The sequence below is a fragment of the Garra rufa genome, chromosome 4, assembly GCF_049309525.1.
Source record: "Garra rufa chromosome 4, GarRuf1.0, whole genome shotgun sequence".
NCBI classification, from domain to species: Eukaryota; Metazoa; Chordata; class Actinopteri; order Cypriniformes; family Cyprinidae; genus Garra; species Garra rufa.
This window is the reverse complement of record NC_133364.1, coordinates 48,191,361-48,209,384: the sequence shown is the minus strand read 5'-3', so window position 1 is coordinate 48,209,384 and position 18,024 is coordinate 48,191,361. Positions and strand designations below refer to the sequence as shown.

At 41.0% G+C, this 18,024-nt stretch overlaps 1 protein-coding gene across 1 annotated transcript in view; it reads right to left on the bottom strand.

Annotated features, from left to right (window-relative positions):
- Positions 1 to 721: 721 nt before the first annotated feature.
- Positions 722 to 18,024, bottom strand: part of LOC141334108 (uncharacterized) — a 294,786-nt gene continuing 277,483 nt past the window's right edge. Inside the window, exons 3-4 of the mRNA XM_073839251.1 lie at positions 9,437 to 10,007; positions 722 to 1,763 (exon numbers count right to left, since the gene is read on the bottom strand). Of these exons, the coding sequence (XP_073695352.1) occupies positions 970 to 1,763; positions 9,437 to 10,007 (1,365 nt within the window). The 3' untranslated portion in view covers positions 722 to 969. The remainder of the gene's footprint in view (positions 1,764 to 9,436; positions 10,008 to 18,024) is intronic.

Below are 18,024 nucleotides of genomic sequence, written 5' to 3'. Positions count from 1 at the left end.
CGGTTATCCATATATTCTGTTTTTGGTGTAGAATACCACAAAGGACAAAAATCACACTTTTACACATTCTGCCCAATGTCCTTCAAAGAAACGTGCCAACTAAATGCTTTGAAAACATACTGTGCTTAACAAATATTAGACCTCCTGTCATAATAAAGAGAAAACACAAATATTTTAGGAATCTGTCAAAAAAATTTGTTTGGGCAAATAACAAACTGTATAGTATTGATTCATGCAATACTGAGAAGAATGTTCTGCAAGGACACACGTTCACTTTGATCACGGTCACACATTATTGTCATTTCTTTATCCTATAAAAAGTGTCTGATATTTATTTTCAGACAATTACACGATCCTATCCCTTTACAGTTCCTACTCTCTAAATATGTGCACTACACGTTGTCTTGCAAACCTAAATTTGACATTCAACAAATGATATTTTAGCAAAAGGTGGATAAATAACATATATCCTTTATAGCACTATTGAGGTTCTACATAATGCCTTTCAAGAAATGGTTCTTTATGGAACCTTCAAAAAGTACCAAAATAAGGGTTCTGCTATTGTTACAAGCTGAAGAACCCTTTTGTTGCTATCAAGAGTGCCTTGTTTCCACTGTCAGGCTGAAAACAGGTGTGCTAGTGCATGCCAGGCCATTTGCATTTGCATTGTCACTTCTGTGCCTTGTTTGATTAGGGTTAAAGCAAAACTCCAGGACAGACGTATATTTGATATAGATTTATACTTTAGTTGACATGTAAAATTGCAACTAGTTTATTCTTTGTTTGACTAACCAATACACTAAATCTAATACATGACTGTGTCTTCTTTACTCTTTTCATAGTCACTGGACATTAATAAGGAATTTAGCACTCTAAGCTGTGCTATAATGACAGCATTATGTAGTCTGCCAAACATGAGGTGTTTCCTGTCTGAAAATTAATTCCACCCAACAAACAAAAACAATTATCTTATACATGAATACTCATGTGGTACTTAAGGGCTGTTTTACGCCCATAACTTTTTCCACAGTGACCACATGTAAACAGTTTCTCTCCAGAGTGAACTCTCATGTGCCTGTTAAGAGTTCCTTTTCGGTTGAAACTTCTTCCACATTGTTGGCAGGTGTAAGGTTTCTCTCCAGTGTGAATTGTTATGTGCTCTTTAAGGTGACATTTTTGACTGAAGCTCTTTCCACACTGAGGACATGTGTATGTGGATTTCTCTCGAGAGTGAAGTCTCATGTGGTTTTTAAAGCGTCCTTTTCGACTGAAACTCTTTCCACACTGAGTGCACTCATAGGATTTCTCTTCAGAGTGAAATCTTATGTGGGTGTTAAGATGTGCAATTTGAGTGAAACTCTTTCCACACTGAAGGCACGTGTAAGGCTTCTCTCCATTGTGTATTCTTATGTGTCTGTTAAGACAGACTTTTTCAGAAAAACACTTTCCACAGTGTTGGCAGGTATGAAGCTTCTCTCCAGTGTGAATTCTCATGTGTCTGTTAAGGCTTACTTTTTGAGTGAAACTTTTTTCGCACTGGGGGCAGGTGTGAGGCTTTTCTCCAGTGTGAACTCTCATGTGCACTTTAAGGTTTCTCTTAAGAATGAATCCATTTCCACACTGTTGGCAAATGAAAGGTTTCTCTCCTGTGTGGATTCTCATGTGGACTTTAAGGTTTCCTTTTAAACTGAAACACCATCCACACTGAGGACATGTGTAAGGCTTCTCTCCTGTGTGAACTCTCATGTGTCTTGAAAGGCTTACTTTGTTAGAAAAACGCTTTTTACAGTGTTGGCAGGTGTGAGGCTTCTCTCCAGAGTTAAGCTCCATATGGACTTTCTCTTCCATTTTGATTAGCACTTCTCTCTCCTTTTTAAGCACCATCAGATCTAAGGCAAAAGAGACAAATGCAAATTAACACCAGTTTAATGGCACAAAGCAACAGACAGCTAAACATTTAGTCATGTAAAGCATCTGTCCTATACCCAAGGGCATCGCACTGGAGGAAAAAGGTGATAGAGTGCATAAGGCCTAGATAACTATGGGGGAAATCGATGTTGGCAGCAGGATGTCATGTCTTACACTAACTCAAACATACCAAGTTCAATCTCTATAAATAGATATCTAATATTTTAAAAACCAAAGCAGAACAAACAAAACTTTTCAGGCACAAACGAAGCACAAACAACCCCGGCCATTTGGGGTAAATTTAGAGCATGTGGGGGGCTGAGTGACCTCAGAAAAACAAACACTGACTATTATTTTTATATCTTCAAAACCGAACACATCTCTCCTGTTTAACTACACTGGCTTCCTGTTAAATACTGAGTAAAGTACAAGATTCTGCTTCTCACTTTTAAAGCTCTTTATAATCTTGCACCTTAATATCTCTCTGACTTGCTTCATATTTGCACCCCGAAGCGCACTCTTAGATCCTCTTTCCCTTGTTGTACCTTCTGTTGGATTAGTCACTATAGGGGCCTGGGCATTTAGCTATGCTGCTCCTCATCTTTGGATTTCTCTCCACAATCTATATGACAGTGACAGTCTGACTACATTTAAATCATATCTTAAAACTTATTTGTTTAAATAAGCTTTCTATGATCAATTTAAATTATGTAATGTTAAACAGCTGTTGTATTGTGGTCTTGATTTTTATGATCAGCACTGTATGATGTTCTTGAGTGTTTTGAAAGATGCCTTTAAACAAAGCATTGTATTATTATTATTATTATTATTATTAATCAAATCGAAGTTCAATAAAGCACATCTATCCATCATAAAAGTCTGCCACACAGCTCTAGGGGGTACATAAAGGCCTCCTGAAGCGAATCAATGCATTTTTGTAAGATAAATACTTTAAAAACATATTTAAACTTTATAATAGTAATTTCTAGCCTGTCAATATAAGCCAACAGAATGCTGTTTTTTTTTCTTTGCTAAACAAAGGATATTCTAGTACAGCATTCAACTTAAAAATTGTTTACTCCCTTCCCTTCGTCTTGTGGACAGGGATGTACATCATTGCTAACGTTGACCGAGTGAATAACACTATCAGAACCAGTGCAACACCCTGGATCACTGACGTATTATTTGCCAACTCTCCCTTTTAAGTTTGTATAAATAGTTTATGCACCATTTCATAGGCCTATTGATATGAAAAGGCATTTAGGGAAAGCATAAAATTAAACATACAAATGAAAAAGACATGGCGTATAATCCTTCCATAAATAATACAAAGTGACAAACAAACTATTTTAGAACTAGAACTAGAGCTGTTAATTACTTAAGTTCAGCATTAACTCACTGAGTTTTAAAACTCCAATTAAAATCAATAATGCAGTCTTTTTTTTATTAACTCATGTTTTAAATGGATTTGGAACAAAATGCAAAAAAAAAAAAAAAACGTTAACATTTCATCAAATAAGTTTGTCTGTGTCAAACAACCTCCTCTTCCACTGTTTCAAAGCTAACAGTTGCCCTTCATATACATACGGCCAATGTCTCAGAAGTGGGAGCAAGCATTACAGGAAACATAAGAGCTCCTCCTGCTTTCAGAGCTGATATGTGGGTGCACTTTGGTTTTAAAAAGAAGTCAGGGTGTAATAAATTAGATAAACGAATGCTGTTTGTGATCTTTGCCAGGCTACACCGCTTCATCACTTAACAAGACACCATGCACCTCAGCTAACTCTGCTGATTCAAGGCGAACTACCAAGGGTAAAACCACCAACAAGATTGCATCTACCTCAGTTTGTGCAAAGAAAATTACAGTTACATTTTATGACATTCATTATAAATATCATTCATTTTTGGATCAAATGAGTGTGAATGAAAACCAACCTGTTTGTTCCTCAGTATCTTCATGTTTGACTCTGAATGTTTCTTCAATCTTAAGGTCTTCAGTCTCCTCTTTAATAAACGCCATCTTTATAATAGTGTGTCACGATCTCGCAGTTGCTTCAGCAGGAGTTTTTCTGTGTGTTTGGACACTTTGTCCTGTTTAAGATGAAAATAATTAACAAGTATCAAAATTACATGAAAACTTAACTCTAAGTGTGTCCCAATCAGCTCCTTGGAACAGTAGTGAGTGCACTGGTAAGGGAGTCAGTCAGAGTAATAAATGATGGACTTAAATGTTCTGATTAAATTATATACACAAGATAATATTAGGTATTTATGATGTATATACTTATACATCATAAATACTTATACATGTATATACTTATATATATATATATATATATATATATATATATATATATATATATATATATATATTATATATTAAATAGATTACATGTTTATTAAAACATTTGCAGTTAATTTGCAAAAGTTGTCTTTACACATGTTTGTTCTCGTTTGTAGCGAGCGCTTCGAATCACTGAATCATTTTACGAATGATTCGGTTCAGAAGATTCGGATTATCAGTTTCTCTCACTTCTTTCCCGTACGGTGTACTGATTCACGATATAAGGAGCGAAATAAGACGCACCTTTCCTATTATTAACATGAAGATGCGCTTTACTCACGAAAGTAAGTTTAAGCTATCATGAAATATTTGCAGCTGGTTTGTAATAGTTGTCGTGTGTGTTTGTTGTTCTCGTTGCATTTACAGTGTTTTGAGCAGCAGATGTCGTCAGTGTACGGTGTTTCGAGCGATTCAAAACAGTGAATCATTGTGTGATGCAATTGATTCAGTTGACAAGTGTTTCGGGAAAAAACGCGTTTCTATATCGCTACTTGCCAGTGACTGAATGTTTGTGGTAAACTGATTAAAACGACCTTCATTAATGTCAGTAGATAAGTAATTTTGGGCTGTGTTTATTTAAACACTTTAAACAATTAAAAGCACAAACCTTTTTTTCAGCCGAATCAAACACACAGGAGCGCGGCACAGCCTTATGACGTCATGTCACCAAAACAAAATAAAAGTCTTGTGAGCTAAAACATAGCATTTTACATTAGAAAACGAATCTAAATAATACGGTATAGGAGGTACTGAAGGCATGAATTGCAAAGCTGTTAAACCCCCAAACTATCAGTACATTTGAGCTTTATATCAAGTATTATAGACATCCAACCTTAAGCAACTGTGTGTTCCATCCATGATAAACTACAGAGCATTTGTGATATTCTTAATGAAGGAAAAACTCCAGTATCTTGGTCTTCACATTACAGGATTGGAAAGAATTTCTGAAAATTTCAAACTCATGAATCAAATCAAGAATTTGTAGATCAAAATGACATTTTCCATGACTATAAAAGATTAAATCAATCGATTTTGACTGTCTGAACATGAACCTTTAATTAAAATTGATAGTTATTCTAAATGTAAATAAAAGGTGATTTACATTTCCCCAGATTATCTTTATTAAAACTGGCAGCATATAATTTGTGCTAAAGTGTGATAATGTTTAAAAGCTTATTAAAGATTATAAAGCTCCTCGTGTCAGTTACCACCATCACCACTGCAGTCACTGCACAAACAGAAGACCAGACCAAATTACTTTGTCAACCGGAGATGGAATCACCACATTCCGCTAAGTCTAGGACTTTGGAGCGTGTATCACAAGTCTTTTTTTATTAAACATCAAACCATTAAGGCAGTTATAAGTAAGTGAAGCAAAACCATGGTTAAAAAATTCTTGAAATGTAGATTTATTGTATATACATATTTTTATTAATAAACACATTTACATGGTAGAAAACATTTAATGATGTTTGTTTGTTAGTGAATGAACACACATCTACACACCTCTAAAGTTTCAGTAACTGCATCAAACTCCGTGATCAGTATATAATAAGCCATATTATTTTTTTCATCACATTGAATGTTTAAATCAAGACAGCAACACAAGAATTATGAAGTTTCAATTTTGTCAGTTCATTATCTCAATGAATATCGATGTGTTTAAACGAGAATACAACTCTGCACTTATTTTGTTAATCACTGTCACATCCCCATAAAACACAACACACTACACCACATCCAGCATTTAGGGCGCTATAGCCCTGCAGGAGGGCCAAGTAATTAATTCAGTTTGTGGTGTCCGAGACAAATTACTACTGTGAAATGCGTCTGCTGCTTTACTTACTGCTCATGAAGCAGTAACACGCTGCCAGATTGAAATGCACAGTATGATGTCACAATGACAGAGTCATTAACATAAATAGAATGTTTAGAATCTTTGATCTTCAACTTAAGCTTCTAAATGACTCTTGCTGCAGATTTAAGTCTAAGATTTCTCACTTAAACTCAGAGTTTCTCAGGACACTTGGACTCTAGTGAAAGTTTTCTTTCCACTTACGAGCGAGCGCTTGGGACAGGACGTAAATTCTAGGGCTCCTCAGCAGGGCTTTGGTTGGTTGGTGGGTGCAGGAGGTCAGTATAGTGCCCTAAATGCTGGGTGTGGTGTAGTGTGTTGTGTTTGGTGGGGGGATGTGACACAGTCATTGACAAAAGGGGTGCGGGGTTGTATTTTCTCCAGTCAAATGAGCATTGTCAATCACTGTTTACATCTGCTATAAACCTTATTTATAACATATATAGTTGATTTATTTGTTAAAAAGCAAACACATGAGCAAATAAAATGAGGAGCATACATTTCCTTACAATTATGAGCTCACTGGTTTACAAAGCACACTAAAATTCAAAGAAATAATAAACTCACAAAACTGAAGCTAAACAATCCTTGTGTTGAGTCCTTTTATTAACTGATCATGAATTTAGTGCTGTTACTAAAATTTTAAGATATGTGTTTAATAGTTATGTTTGTTCCAAGAAGTTAAAGTCCCCATTATATCAAAATTGCTAATTATAGTATGAATATGTTAGCCTTACATTTATCTGTAAACTACCTGTCTCCCATTGTCCCCATCTTTGGTTTTCATTCACTAGCTGTCCTTGTGTTATCCTCTCAGTGTTTTCTTCGCATCAGTCCAAATCTTCTGGTTTCTCTGTCTCCAGCTACCCACAATGTATGTTATTAATCAGTTTTGCCAGTTTGTGGATTATGTATTATTATCTGTATTTGTGTCTCACACAAAATTATACATTTTGTTGTTGTTATTTTTTATTAATCTTAGATTTCAATGATTAGCTCTGCTTTGGGATAACCAACAAGTTTTAATCTTGATCTTTATTTATTTTTTGTTTGGCTTAACACTTTGGTAATTCTTCTTCTCTCTTAAATTATGTTCTGCCCGTGCCTTGTATGTTCTTACTGTCTATTGTGAAAAAAAAAACAATGTGCAAAAAAACAAAACAAAAAAATAGCAGAATGTTAGTGTCTTACTGATGACTTTCAACTTGTGACTTTGCTGCACAAAACCCCAGAGAAAATAGTACATATCTTTGCAAAACAGGATCTAGGCCTAATTGAACATCACCAGACAGTGATCAGGCTAAGGAATCTAACTTCCTATCCCTATCAAAGAGGCTGCAGGTCTGACTTAATTCTTGATTTGTGAAGCTGCGGACCTCAGCACCACGGACAGCAGCCGATCCAGAGCTCAGAGCAGCAGTGGATTGACGACTACTAAAGCCATTTTTTCCCAAAATCTTGATATGGGAAAGTAAAAATAATTAAACTTAGCTACTAATAGTGTTTCATCAATGTATTAAATTATCTAAAAAGTATCAGCAATATCTGTGTTAAATAACAAGGTTTCTAAGCAGTTCTCACATGTCTTCAATGTTGTGTTACTACAGCAATTTTCTATAACATGCCTGAATCAGTAAATACATTAATAAACAAAAATTGTCCAGTTGTCAGGTGTTCAAGTGAAACTGTTGTATGGGTTTCAAATACACCATATGTCTCCATTTTTGGTAAACTATGTTTCTTCAAGTTACCAAAAATTGAGACATATGGTGCATTTGCTTTACTAATCTCGTTTAGTCACTATAGAGACATCAGACCCAGTGGCAAATTCCAGAAGATCTGACCAAAGTAAGGCTCCTCTCGTGGGTTCATGAGTGCTGAATGGATGCCCTGGCGTTCACATCTCTGAAAATGTTAAAGCAAATTTTCAGTTCAGTTCGTAAGCTTCATCTTTGTCATTTAACTTCATCATTTTATGACACAAAACAATATTATTTATAAAAGTATAGTGGATTTGGACATCTAGCATGACACCTGCTATAAGAAATGCAGTTTTGATAGGGACAATGCATGCTAATGAACATTTGTATAAAATATAGAATGTATGTAAGCTGAATTATAGCAACATTGATAATTTATACTAACAGACCCTAGATAGGTACACACAATAACACATACTCAAATATACATACAAACATCATACAGAAAACAAAATACTCCAGAAAATGTACACTTACACAACTAATTTATCGTGAGCCACTGCCAAAAGTGATTTTTGAAAGTATGATAAGTGGAACATTGTCTTAATGAGTGTGGCAGACTATTTCAATAGTGACACCCGATTACAGATAGTACTTTGACCAAAAGACATTAGTCTGTATGGCACCTCACAATCTCTTCCAATGACAGACCTGGTACCAATTTCATCTGTTTTATCAGGTTTGGCAAGACCACAACATACCTTATAAATATTTCAGGCATATTTGGATTTTTTTATTGGTTTTTTTTTCCAAAATAAATTGTGTGTTTTTTTAAGAATGTTACAGTAGTTAAATGAAAAGGGTTTATCTAGCACTTTTATTGGTTTCTTATACAAGTGACTTTGTTGTTGTTGTTCAGTAGTACATATATTTTGGTAAGCCAGTCATGAACATTTTCCATAGCAGTAGTTAAGGTAATTGAAACCTCCTCCCAATTATTTACAAATATAAAAATGACTACATCATCTGTATACATGTGGACATTTACATCATTACATACTCCAGGTAAATCAATATTACAATAAAATAAGTCCCAAGATAGAACCTTGTGGAACCCCAGTGGGGCAATCAAGGTAAGATGACTTTGTACCATCAATACACATACATTGTTTCCTATTTAAAAAGATAATATTTTATCTAAATTATTTAAGTCTTCCAAAAATGTTACATTTGTTAATTTGGCTAAAAGAACCTGGTGGTCAACTGTGTCAAAGACCTTCTTTTGAACCAACAGCACCAACATACGCACTTTTATCTAGTAGGCATTTGACTTTCTCAACAAACAATTAGCTGATTGAAACATGAAAAAACCATAACCCCAAAAATGGGGACAGAAGTGGACAAAAGAGACTGTGATACACAGGCTGTTTATTTGTGATCCGATCAACTAAAACACAATTTTTAAACTCAGGACCAAATCCGCCACTAAGGTATTTTAAACTCTATCTTTTCTTTGGTGTTATTACATGAATCCTAAGATGTTTCTTGTCTGTGAAACTTTCCACAATTCCACACAGATGACATAAAAACAGTTCTTTCACATGTGACGACTCATGTGGTATTTAAGGCCGGCTTTATATCTGAAACGCCTTCCACAGTGACCACATTTAAATGGTGTTTCTCCAGTGTGAACTATCATGTGCCGGTCAAGGGATCCTTTTCGGTTGAAACTTCTTCCACATTGCTGGCAGGTGAAAGGTTTCTCTCCAGTGTGAATTCTTATGTGCTCTTCAAATCGTTGTTTATGATTAAACCTCTTTCCACACTGAGGGCATGTGTAGGGCTGCTCTCCAGAGTGGATTCTCATATGGTCTTCAAAGTATTGTTTTTGATGAAAAGTCTTTCCACACTCAGAGCATGTGTTGGGATTTTCTCTATGAGTTCTCATATGGATTTCAAGGTTGTCATGTTGATCAAAACTCTTTCCACACTGATCACACGTGTAAGACTGCTCTCCATTGTGAATTCTCATGTGTCTGTTAAAGCTTTCTTTTTGAGTGAAACTTACTCCACACTGTTGGCAGGTGAAAAGGCTCATTCCAGTGTGAATTGTCATGTGGGAGTTAAGGTTTCCTTTCCGGTTTAAACTTCTTCCACACTGTTGGCAGGTGTAAGGCTTCTCTCCAGTGTGAACACTCATGTGGGCTTTGAAGTCTCCATGATAACTGAATTTTTTTCCACACTGTTGGCAGGTATAACTACTCCCTGTCTTCTGGTTCATTTTTCTTGAGGAAGCTATTTCAGTCTGTGAGCAGCTATAAGATTTTTCTCCAGTTATAAAATCGTGTTGATCTTTACATTGACTCTTCTCTTCCATTTCATTCAGTTCTTGACTCTCCTCTTTCAGCACAATCAGGTCTAATGTGAAAAAGACATACAAATTAATCCCAATTTAATGGAACAAAGCAACAGATGTCAAAACTTTAAAACATTCAGCATCAAAACCAGTGGTGTACTGCAGGGTATACACATGTATATGGCATATACCCACTTCTAAATCCCCTCCGATGCGCATCATTCAGTAGTCTCCTGCATTAGCCAAAATCATGACAGTGCACCATTTGAATAGCTAATTCAATCATATGTGAATAAATGCAAACGTTCCTTACAAACACCCACTAAAGACAGTGATGTGGTCAGGACCATGGCGCAGGCTTCCTTTGAAATATGTTTGATGATTGCGTCTGATGCACCTTGCTCTGTCCTCCGACCCCCGTCAGAGGATGCAGACAGTGACTGAGATGCTGCCTGTTCATATGGAAAAGCATGTCAGGGGAGGTGTGCAGAGTGGTAAACTAATAAATAATTAGTGATTACTACTTTGAATTCAAACATTATAATGTAACTGTAAAACAATATGGTCAAAATTAAAAGAAAGTGAAAGTTGTGACGTATTGTCAAGTATGGTGACCCATACTCGAAATTGGCCCTCTGCATTTAACCCATCCAAGTGCACACACACAGCAGTGAGAAGTGAACAAACACACACACACACACACACACACACACACACACACACACACACACACACACACACACACACACACACACACACACACACATGAACAAGTGAAATGCAATACTTTTTAATACCTTTTTAATACCATCTTATATGAAATTTAAGACCTAAACCTGTAATAGAAATACACATATTACATGCATTTAATGTAAAAAGCAAAGAAAATTTCATGGCTGTCATAAATTCTATTTATTACTACAATATTAAGTGAACATCTCATATCAGCAGATACTATTCCACACAAATATCCCCATAAAAGTACAACTTAGAGATATCTGAAGATGTAAACAATTTATTCTAAAGCAATATTTTCATCAGTGCTCTATTAGCTTTTACATCTTAAATCTGCATATTTGATTTAACTTTATAAAGGCCTTTTTTACTTTTGAAATGTATGCATCACCTTTGAAATTATTAAAATTTATCAATAAATTCTAAATGGCTGTTAGCAGTCAGATTACATAATTTACACTGCAAAATTAAAAGTGCAATAAAAGATGTTATGAGATTAATGTTTTAAATACATTTATGAATGTACAAATTAGAAATGTTGGGGTGGGGATGCATACTTCTAAACATACTAAACTACCAGCAGGTGGCGGTAAGTCACTTAATGAATGAGTTATTTCAACAGATTCCAGCAAAATGCTAATCATTTAGTAGTAAAACGTTGCTTGGAGAATGTGCTATACTTCTGCTGTCATCCTTGTTTGGAACTATTTTGGTTGGTGAAACAGAACAAAACAGTAAATATTTTGTCTAAAATGTAAGTAACTACTTGACTAACTAGTTTATTAAACTAAAATTAATGTAACATTTGTTAATGTCAGGAACATGTCTGTGTTTTGTCCTGTTCTGTCTCGGTTCTGTTTTCCCAGTGTTTTTCCCTCATGTTTCTAGTTCTAATGGTTTAGTCCTTGTTCTCCCCCTTTTGGTTTAGTCCTTTTGGTTTAGTCTTGCCCATATTTGTATTTCCCCCTCGTCATCTTGTAATCCTGTTTGTGACCACGCCCATGTTTCAGTGTATTTAAGAGTCTGTGTGTTCACTCCCCATTTGTCCGTCAATGCTAACTGTTACCTCTGTTTGCTTGTGTACATGTGCTCACCTTATACTCCCGGTTTTGTTTTGTTTGTATTAGTTACTGTGTTTTATTTAATAAATCTTTATTCGTTCTTCTACTCTGGTTCTCCTCATCATTTTCCACTCCTCAACCCCGCCTGGATTGTGACAGTTACATTTGTTAATCATGAGAATATTCAGCAAAAAGCTCCCTTGGTGTATTACTGAACTATACATTTTCAATTGTTCCCTCAGTGTGTTTCTTTAGAGTTTCTTTATGTGTGCTGTTACGCTCATTTGTTTTAAAGTATGTCACAAAGAGACAAGAAATACACTATCCATTATCAATTGCTGTTTACGTTGAATGTATTAAAATAGGAATCTTTTTTGCCTTATGATGCTTCGCTGGTTATTTGTGTCACTTCAGTTTTAATCAGGCAGTTTGTTTGGTCGGGCAAGAAAAAAAAAAAAGTAAAAGTATCTTTAAAGTATCTTGAAGGCTGGGGGTCAGCTAGCTCGACCTATATTTATTATTATATACAGAAAAAAAAGCTTGTTAAACCTGTAACTACCACAGGGGGAGAAAAAAATCTTTTGTCCGTTAGACACTGTGGTCTTGAAAATACACGGTCACGCCAGCCGCACTTTTTTTTTTCATGCGCATCTAATCGCGCACTTACGGTATGGGTGCTGGGAGCGGTCAAAATGGATGTAAAGACGCTGTTAGAATGGCGTTTTCTTTATGCTTTACCTGATATTTAAAGACTGAAGATATTTTAGCGGAAATGTGACCAAAACTATTTAAGATCTATCAAAACTAAATTTAAGACTTTTTAAGGATCCGCAGATACCCAGAATTTAAGTAGTCAAATAATTCCACATTTATATAATTTAATTACTTACATTTATACTATGGGGACATTGAATGCTTGCATCTGATTGGCTGACGAACGTTCTAAGGTGTGCATTATTTTCAGGGAAACGCACAGCAAACGTAGTTTCAGGCAGCATTTGACCGCATTACATCTGTATCACTTCGCCACACGATTTCAGTTATTTCAAAAGTCTTTACAGCCTAAAACAGCAAAATAACCAAAACCCACAACGACACTTGCCAAACAAATAAACACAGTAAACGATAGGATAAGGTGTAACGACCAGTCCGCTTTGTGTCGTGTCCACATCACCACCTCAGGTGTGCATTATTTTTTAATAATTCAACGGCCTGTCATCAATTATTCCTTACATTTACTTGGGGGACCTATAATATAAAATCTATTCCACCTTTAATATAAGTTTAAGAATCATTTTCAGAAGACTTCCAAACATAGTTATTTATTTCATATGCAAAGATTTTACTTAGACCTAGCTGGCCATTTACACTGAAGAGTTAAATGAGACATGGCTCTTTAAATGTACAGTGTAAATCAGAGCACTAAAATGAAAGTAGAAAATGGCCTTTTAAGAGAAAACAAATTATTGAGAAAATGTACAGTACTAAATAATTCAGCTTTGAGAATGAAAACCCACCTGTTTGTTCCTCAGTATCTTTATGTTTGACTCTGAATGCTTCTTCAACCTTCATGTCTTCACTCTCCTGTTTAAATAACGCCATCTTTGTTTGTTCCTCAGTATCTTCATGTTTGACTCTGAATGTTTCTTCAATCTTCATGTCTTCACTCTCCTCTTTAATAAACGCCATCTTTATAATATTGTGTCACATGGATCTCAGTTGCTTCAGCAGGAGTTTTTCTGTGCATTTGGACACTCTGTCCTGTTTAAGATGAGAGTAATTAACTGAAAGATAAATAAACCCAAACTAAATCTCTGGTGTCACACCAGGCCAGCAGAGGGAGCCTTGCCCCTCACAGACTGTTGCTGCTCCCTCTGCTGCTTCACTGGTTACTTCCTGTTTGTCTGCAATAAAAGCCAGCTCAGCACACACACACATCGCGAAGTATTGTTTTGCTCCAGCGGACTCTACCAAGCGTTTTCCATTGCTCTCAGGTTTCCTAGTCTCCTTGTTGTTCCCTAGCCATAGTTCTGTTTTTGTTTTCTCAGTCTTAGCTATAGTTTTCTAGTTTCTTGTTTTCATTTCATTTGTTTACTTTGGACTGCCCTCCTGGATTTTGACCCCACGCCTGTTTACTGGATTACGCTCTTGGATTATCTTTGCTGTTGTTGTTTGCTGGTGTTTTCGACCCTGTCTGTCTGACTACGATCTGCTTAATAAAGCCTTGCATTTGGATCCTCACTCTTGGTCGTCCCGTTTGTGACAGAATACTTCGCCATACCCCGGATCCAGCGGCTTTACCCACCAGCAGTACAACCCACCATGAATGGATTCAGCAGGAAGTTTGTCCAACCCCGTAAGTCTGCTTTGCTCCATCTTTCAAAATGGCCGTCCCATCGAGCAGTATGTGGAGGAGTTTCTTACATATTGTTTTTTGGCACCTTGTGATGAGACCATGTTGAAAGAATGCTTCTGGAGTGGACTTGATCCAGAGATCAGTTTTAATTTGCCTGATGAAGACCCCAGTTGGACCCTCGCACAGTTCATAAATTTTGTCTTGTTGTTTTGCAATACTCCGGTAACTGTGGGTGATTTAGATGTGCCACAGTGCAAGATGTCTGCTAGCCCAGAGCCTCAGCATAAGATGTCTGCCAGCTTAAAGCCACAGCACAAGATGTCTGCTAGCCCAGAGCCTCAGCACAAGATGTCTGCCAGCTTAAAGCCACAGCACAAGATGTCTGCTAGCCCAGAGCCTCAGCACAAGATGTCTGCCAGCCTAGAGCTACAGCACAAGATGGCCACCAACCCAAAGCCTGTTCACAAGATGGCTACCTTTCATGAACCTGTTCACAAGATGGCTACCTTTCCTGAACCTGCTCACAAAATGGCTGCCTTTCCAGAATCTGCTTTCGGAACGACTATTCTTCCTGAGTCCGCGTTCAAGATGGTCACCCAGTTGGACTCAGCTCACCAGAAATCTACCACGTCTGACTTCTCTCGCAAGATGGCTGCCACCCCAAGGCCCGATCACAAGATGGCCGCCATCCCCAAGCCTGTTCACAAGATGGCTGCCACCCCCAAGCCTGTTCACAAGATGGCCGCCATCCCCGAACCTGATCACAAGATGGCTGCTGTTCCTGAGCCAATTCCCAAGATGGCCGCCCTTCCCGAGTCTGTTCACAAGAAGGCCACCGTCCCAAAGCCCGTTCACAAGATGGCTCCCGTTCCTGAGTTCCTGGTCAAGATGGCCGCCACGCCAGAGCCTGCTGCAAAGATGGCCGCCACACCAGAGCTACCACACAAGATGGCCGCCTCGCCAGAGCCTGCACCCAAGATGGCCGCCATGCCAGAGCCTGCACCCAAGATGGCTGCCACGCCAGAGCCTGCACCCAAGATGGCCGCCACGCCAGAGCCTGCACCCAAGATGGCCGCCACGCCAGACCCACGTCAAGCCATAATCCTGATGCCAACGCCTGCTAATGCTACGTCAGCCAAGCCAGCGCCTGCTCACGCCACATCAGCCAAGCCAGCGCCTGCTAACACCACATCAGCCGAGCCAGCATCTGCTAACGCCACGTCAACCAAACCATCGCCTGTTAACGCCATGTCTGCTGCTCCTGTACAGTCAAGTCACGACACAGCTCCTGTTCTTGTCAAGTCAAGTCACATCGTGGCTGCTGCCTCTGCAAGGTCAAGTCAAGTTACAGCTAATGCTCCTGTCAAGTCAAGTCAAGTTACAGCAGTTGTTCCTCCTGAGCCAAGTCAAGCAGCACATCCTGAGTCAAGGCAAGACACCCCAACACTTCCAGAATATAAGCAAGTTACCACAGCGCTTACAGAGTCACATCAAGACACAGCAGTACCTCCTGAATCATGTCCAGCCGCCGCTGTCCCAGCAGAGCCAACTCAAGTCACAACCACTCCCTCAAAGCCATGTCAAGTCACAGCTGCTCCTGTCACGCCAAATCAAGTCACAGCTGCTCCTGTCACGCCAAGTCAAGTCACAGCTGCTCCTGTCACGCCAAGTCAAGTCACAGCTGCTCCTGTTACGCCGAGTCAAGTTACAGTTGTTCCTCTCACGCCAAGCCAAGTCACAGCTGTTCCTGTCATCCCAAGTCAAGTCACTGCTATTCCTGTCACGCCCAATCAAGTCACAGCAGTTCCTTCCAGGCCAAGTCACGTCTCGCCCGAACATCCAGAGCCGGGACATGTTTCGTCTGATCTGCCAGAGCCTTCGCTCCCAAGCCACGCAGAGCCTTCACTCCCAAGCCATGCAGAGCCAACGCTCCCAAGCCATGCAGAGCCAATGCTCCCAAGCCATGCAGAGCCAACGCTCCCAAGCCATGCAGAGCCAACGCTCCCACGTCACGCAGAGCCAACGCTCCCAAGCCTCACGCCCACTGACCCGGAGGGCATTCCTCTGCCAACTGCGCTACCTGCTATGGCAATCGCCATTTTGAGTGTGTGGGCTGTACACTGCGCCCCAGTGCCCTCTTCTGCCCATGAGTCCGCCCACAAGTTTGCTCTGGAGACCTCATCTACACGCATGTCCGCTGCGCCTATACCTCTTTCGGAGGTGGCGTACATAGCGGAACTTCACGCTCTGCCCGCACCGCCAAGACTTCACGCTCTGCCCGCACCGCCAAGGCTTCACGCTCTGCCTGCACCACCTATGCCCCCTGCTCTGCCAGCTCCGCCAGGGTTCCCTGCTCTACCTACTCCGCCAAGGTTCCTTGCTCTGCCTGTTCTGCCAAGATTCCGTGCTCTGTCTGTTCCGCCAAGATTCCGTGCTCTGTCTGCTCCGCCAGGACTCCCTGCTCTGCCTGCGCCGCCAAGGCTTCACACTGTGCCTGCACCGCCTAGGCTCCCTGTCGTCTCTGACACGACCACGAAAGCCATTCCTGAAGTTCTCGTCTGCCTAGTCACGACTATGGAGGCCACCTTCCCCCATGAACTCTCTACCTCTCTCCTTGCTCTGTCTGCCTCCTCTGTCTCTGCTCTCCCCAGGTCCCAGTCCATGATGCGGCCTCCTGTTCCGCCCTGGAGGGCTTCTGCGCCTCCTGTTCCGCCCTGGAGGGCTTCTACGCCTCCTGTGCCGCCCTGGAGGGCTCCTGCGCCTCCTGTTCCGCCCTGGAGGGCTCCTGCGCCTCCTGTTCCGCCCTGGAGGGCTTGGAGGGCTCCTGCGCCTCCTGTTCCGCCCTGGAGGGCTCCTGCGCCTCCTGTTCCGCCCTGGAGGGCTTCTACGCCTCCTGTGCCGCCCTGGAGGGCTCCTGCGCCTCCTGTTCCGCCCTGGAGGGCTTGGAGGGCTCCTGCGCCTCCTGTTCCGCCCTGGAGGGCTTGGAGGGCTCCTGCGCCTCCTGTTCCGCCCTGGAGGGCTCCTGCGCCTCCTGTTCCGCCCTGGAGGGCTTCTACGCCTCCTGTGCCGCCCTGGAGGGCTCCTGCGCCTCCTGTTCCGCCCTGGAGGGCTCCTGCGCCTCCTGTTCCGCCCTGGAGGGCTTGGAGGGCTCCTGCGCCTCCTGTTCCGCCCTGGAGGGCTCCTGCGCCTCCTGTTCCGCCCTGGAGGGCTCCTGCGCCTCCTGTTCCGCCCTGGAGGGCTCCTGCGCCTCCTGTTCCGCCCTGGAGGGCTCCTGCGCCTCCTGCTCCGCCCTGGAGGGCTCCTGCGCCTCCTGTTCCGCCCTGGAGGGCTTGGAGGGCTCCTGCGCCTCCTGTTCCGCCCTGGAGGGCTCCTGCGCCTCCTGTTCCGCCCTGGAGGGCTCCTGCGCCTCCTGTTCCGCCCTGGAGGGCTCCTGCGCCTCCTGTTCCGCCCTGGAGGGCTTGGAGGGCTCCTGCGCCTCCTGTTCCGCCCTGGAGGGCTTCTACGCCTCCTGTGCCGCCCTGGAGGGCTCCTGCGCCTCCTGTTCCGCCCTGGAGGGCTCCTGCGCCTCCTGTTCCGCCCTGGAGGGCTTGGAGGGCTCCTGCGCCTCCTGTTCCGCCCTGGAGGGCTCCTGCGCCTCCTGCTCCGCCCTGGAGGGCTCCTGCGCCTCCTGTTCCGCCCTGGAGGGCTCCTGCGCCTCCTGTTCCGCCCT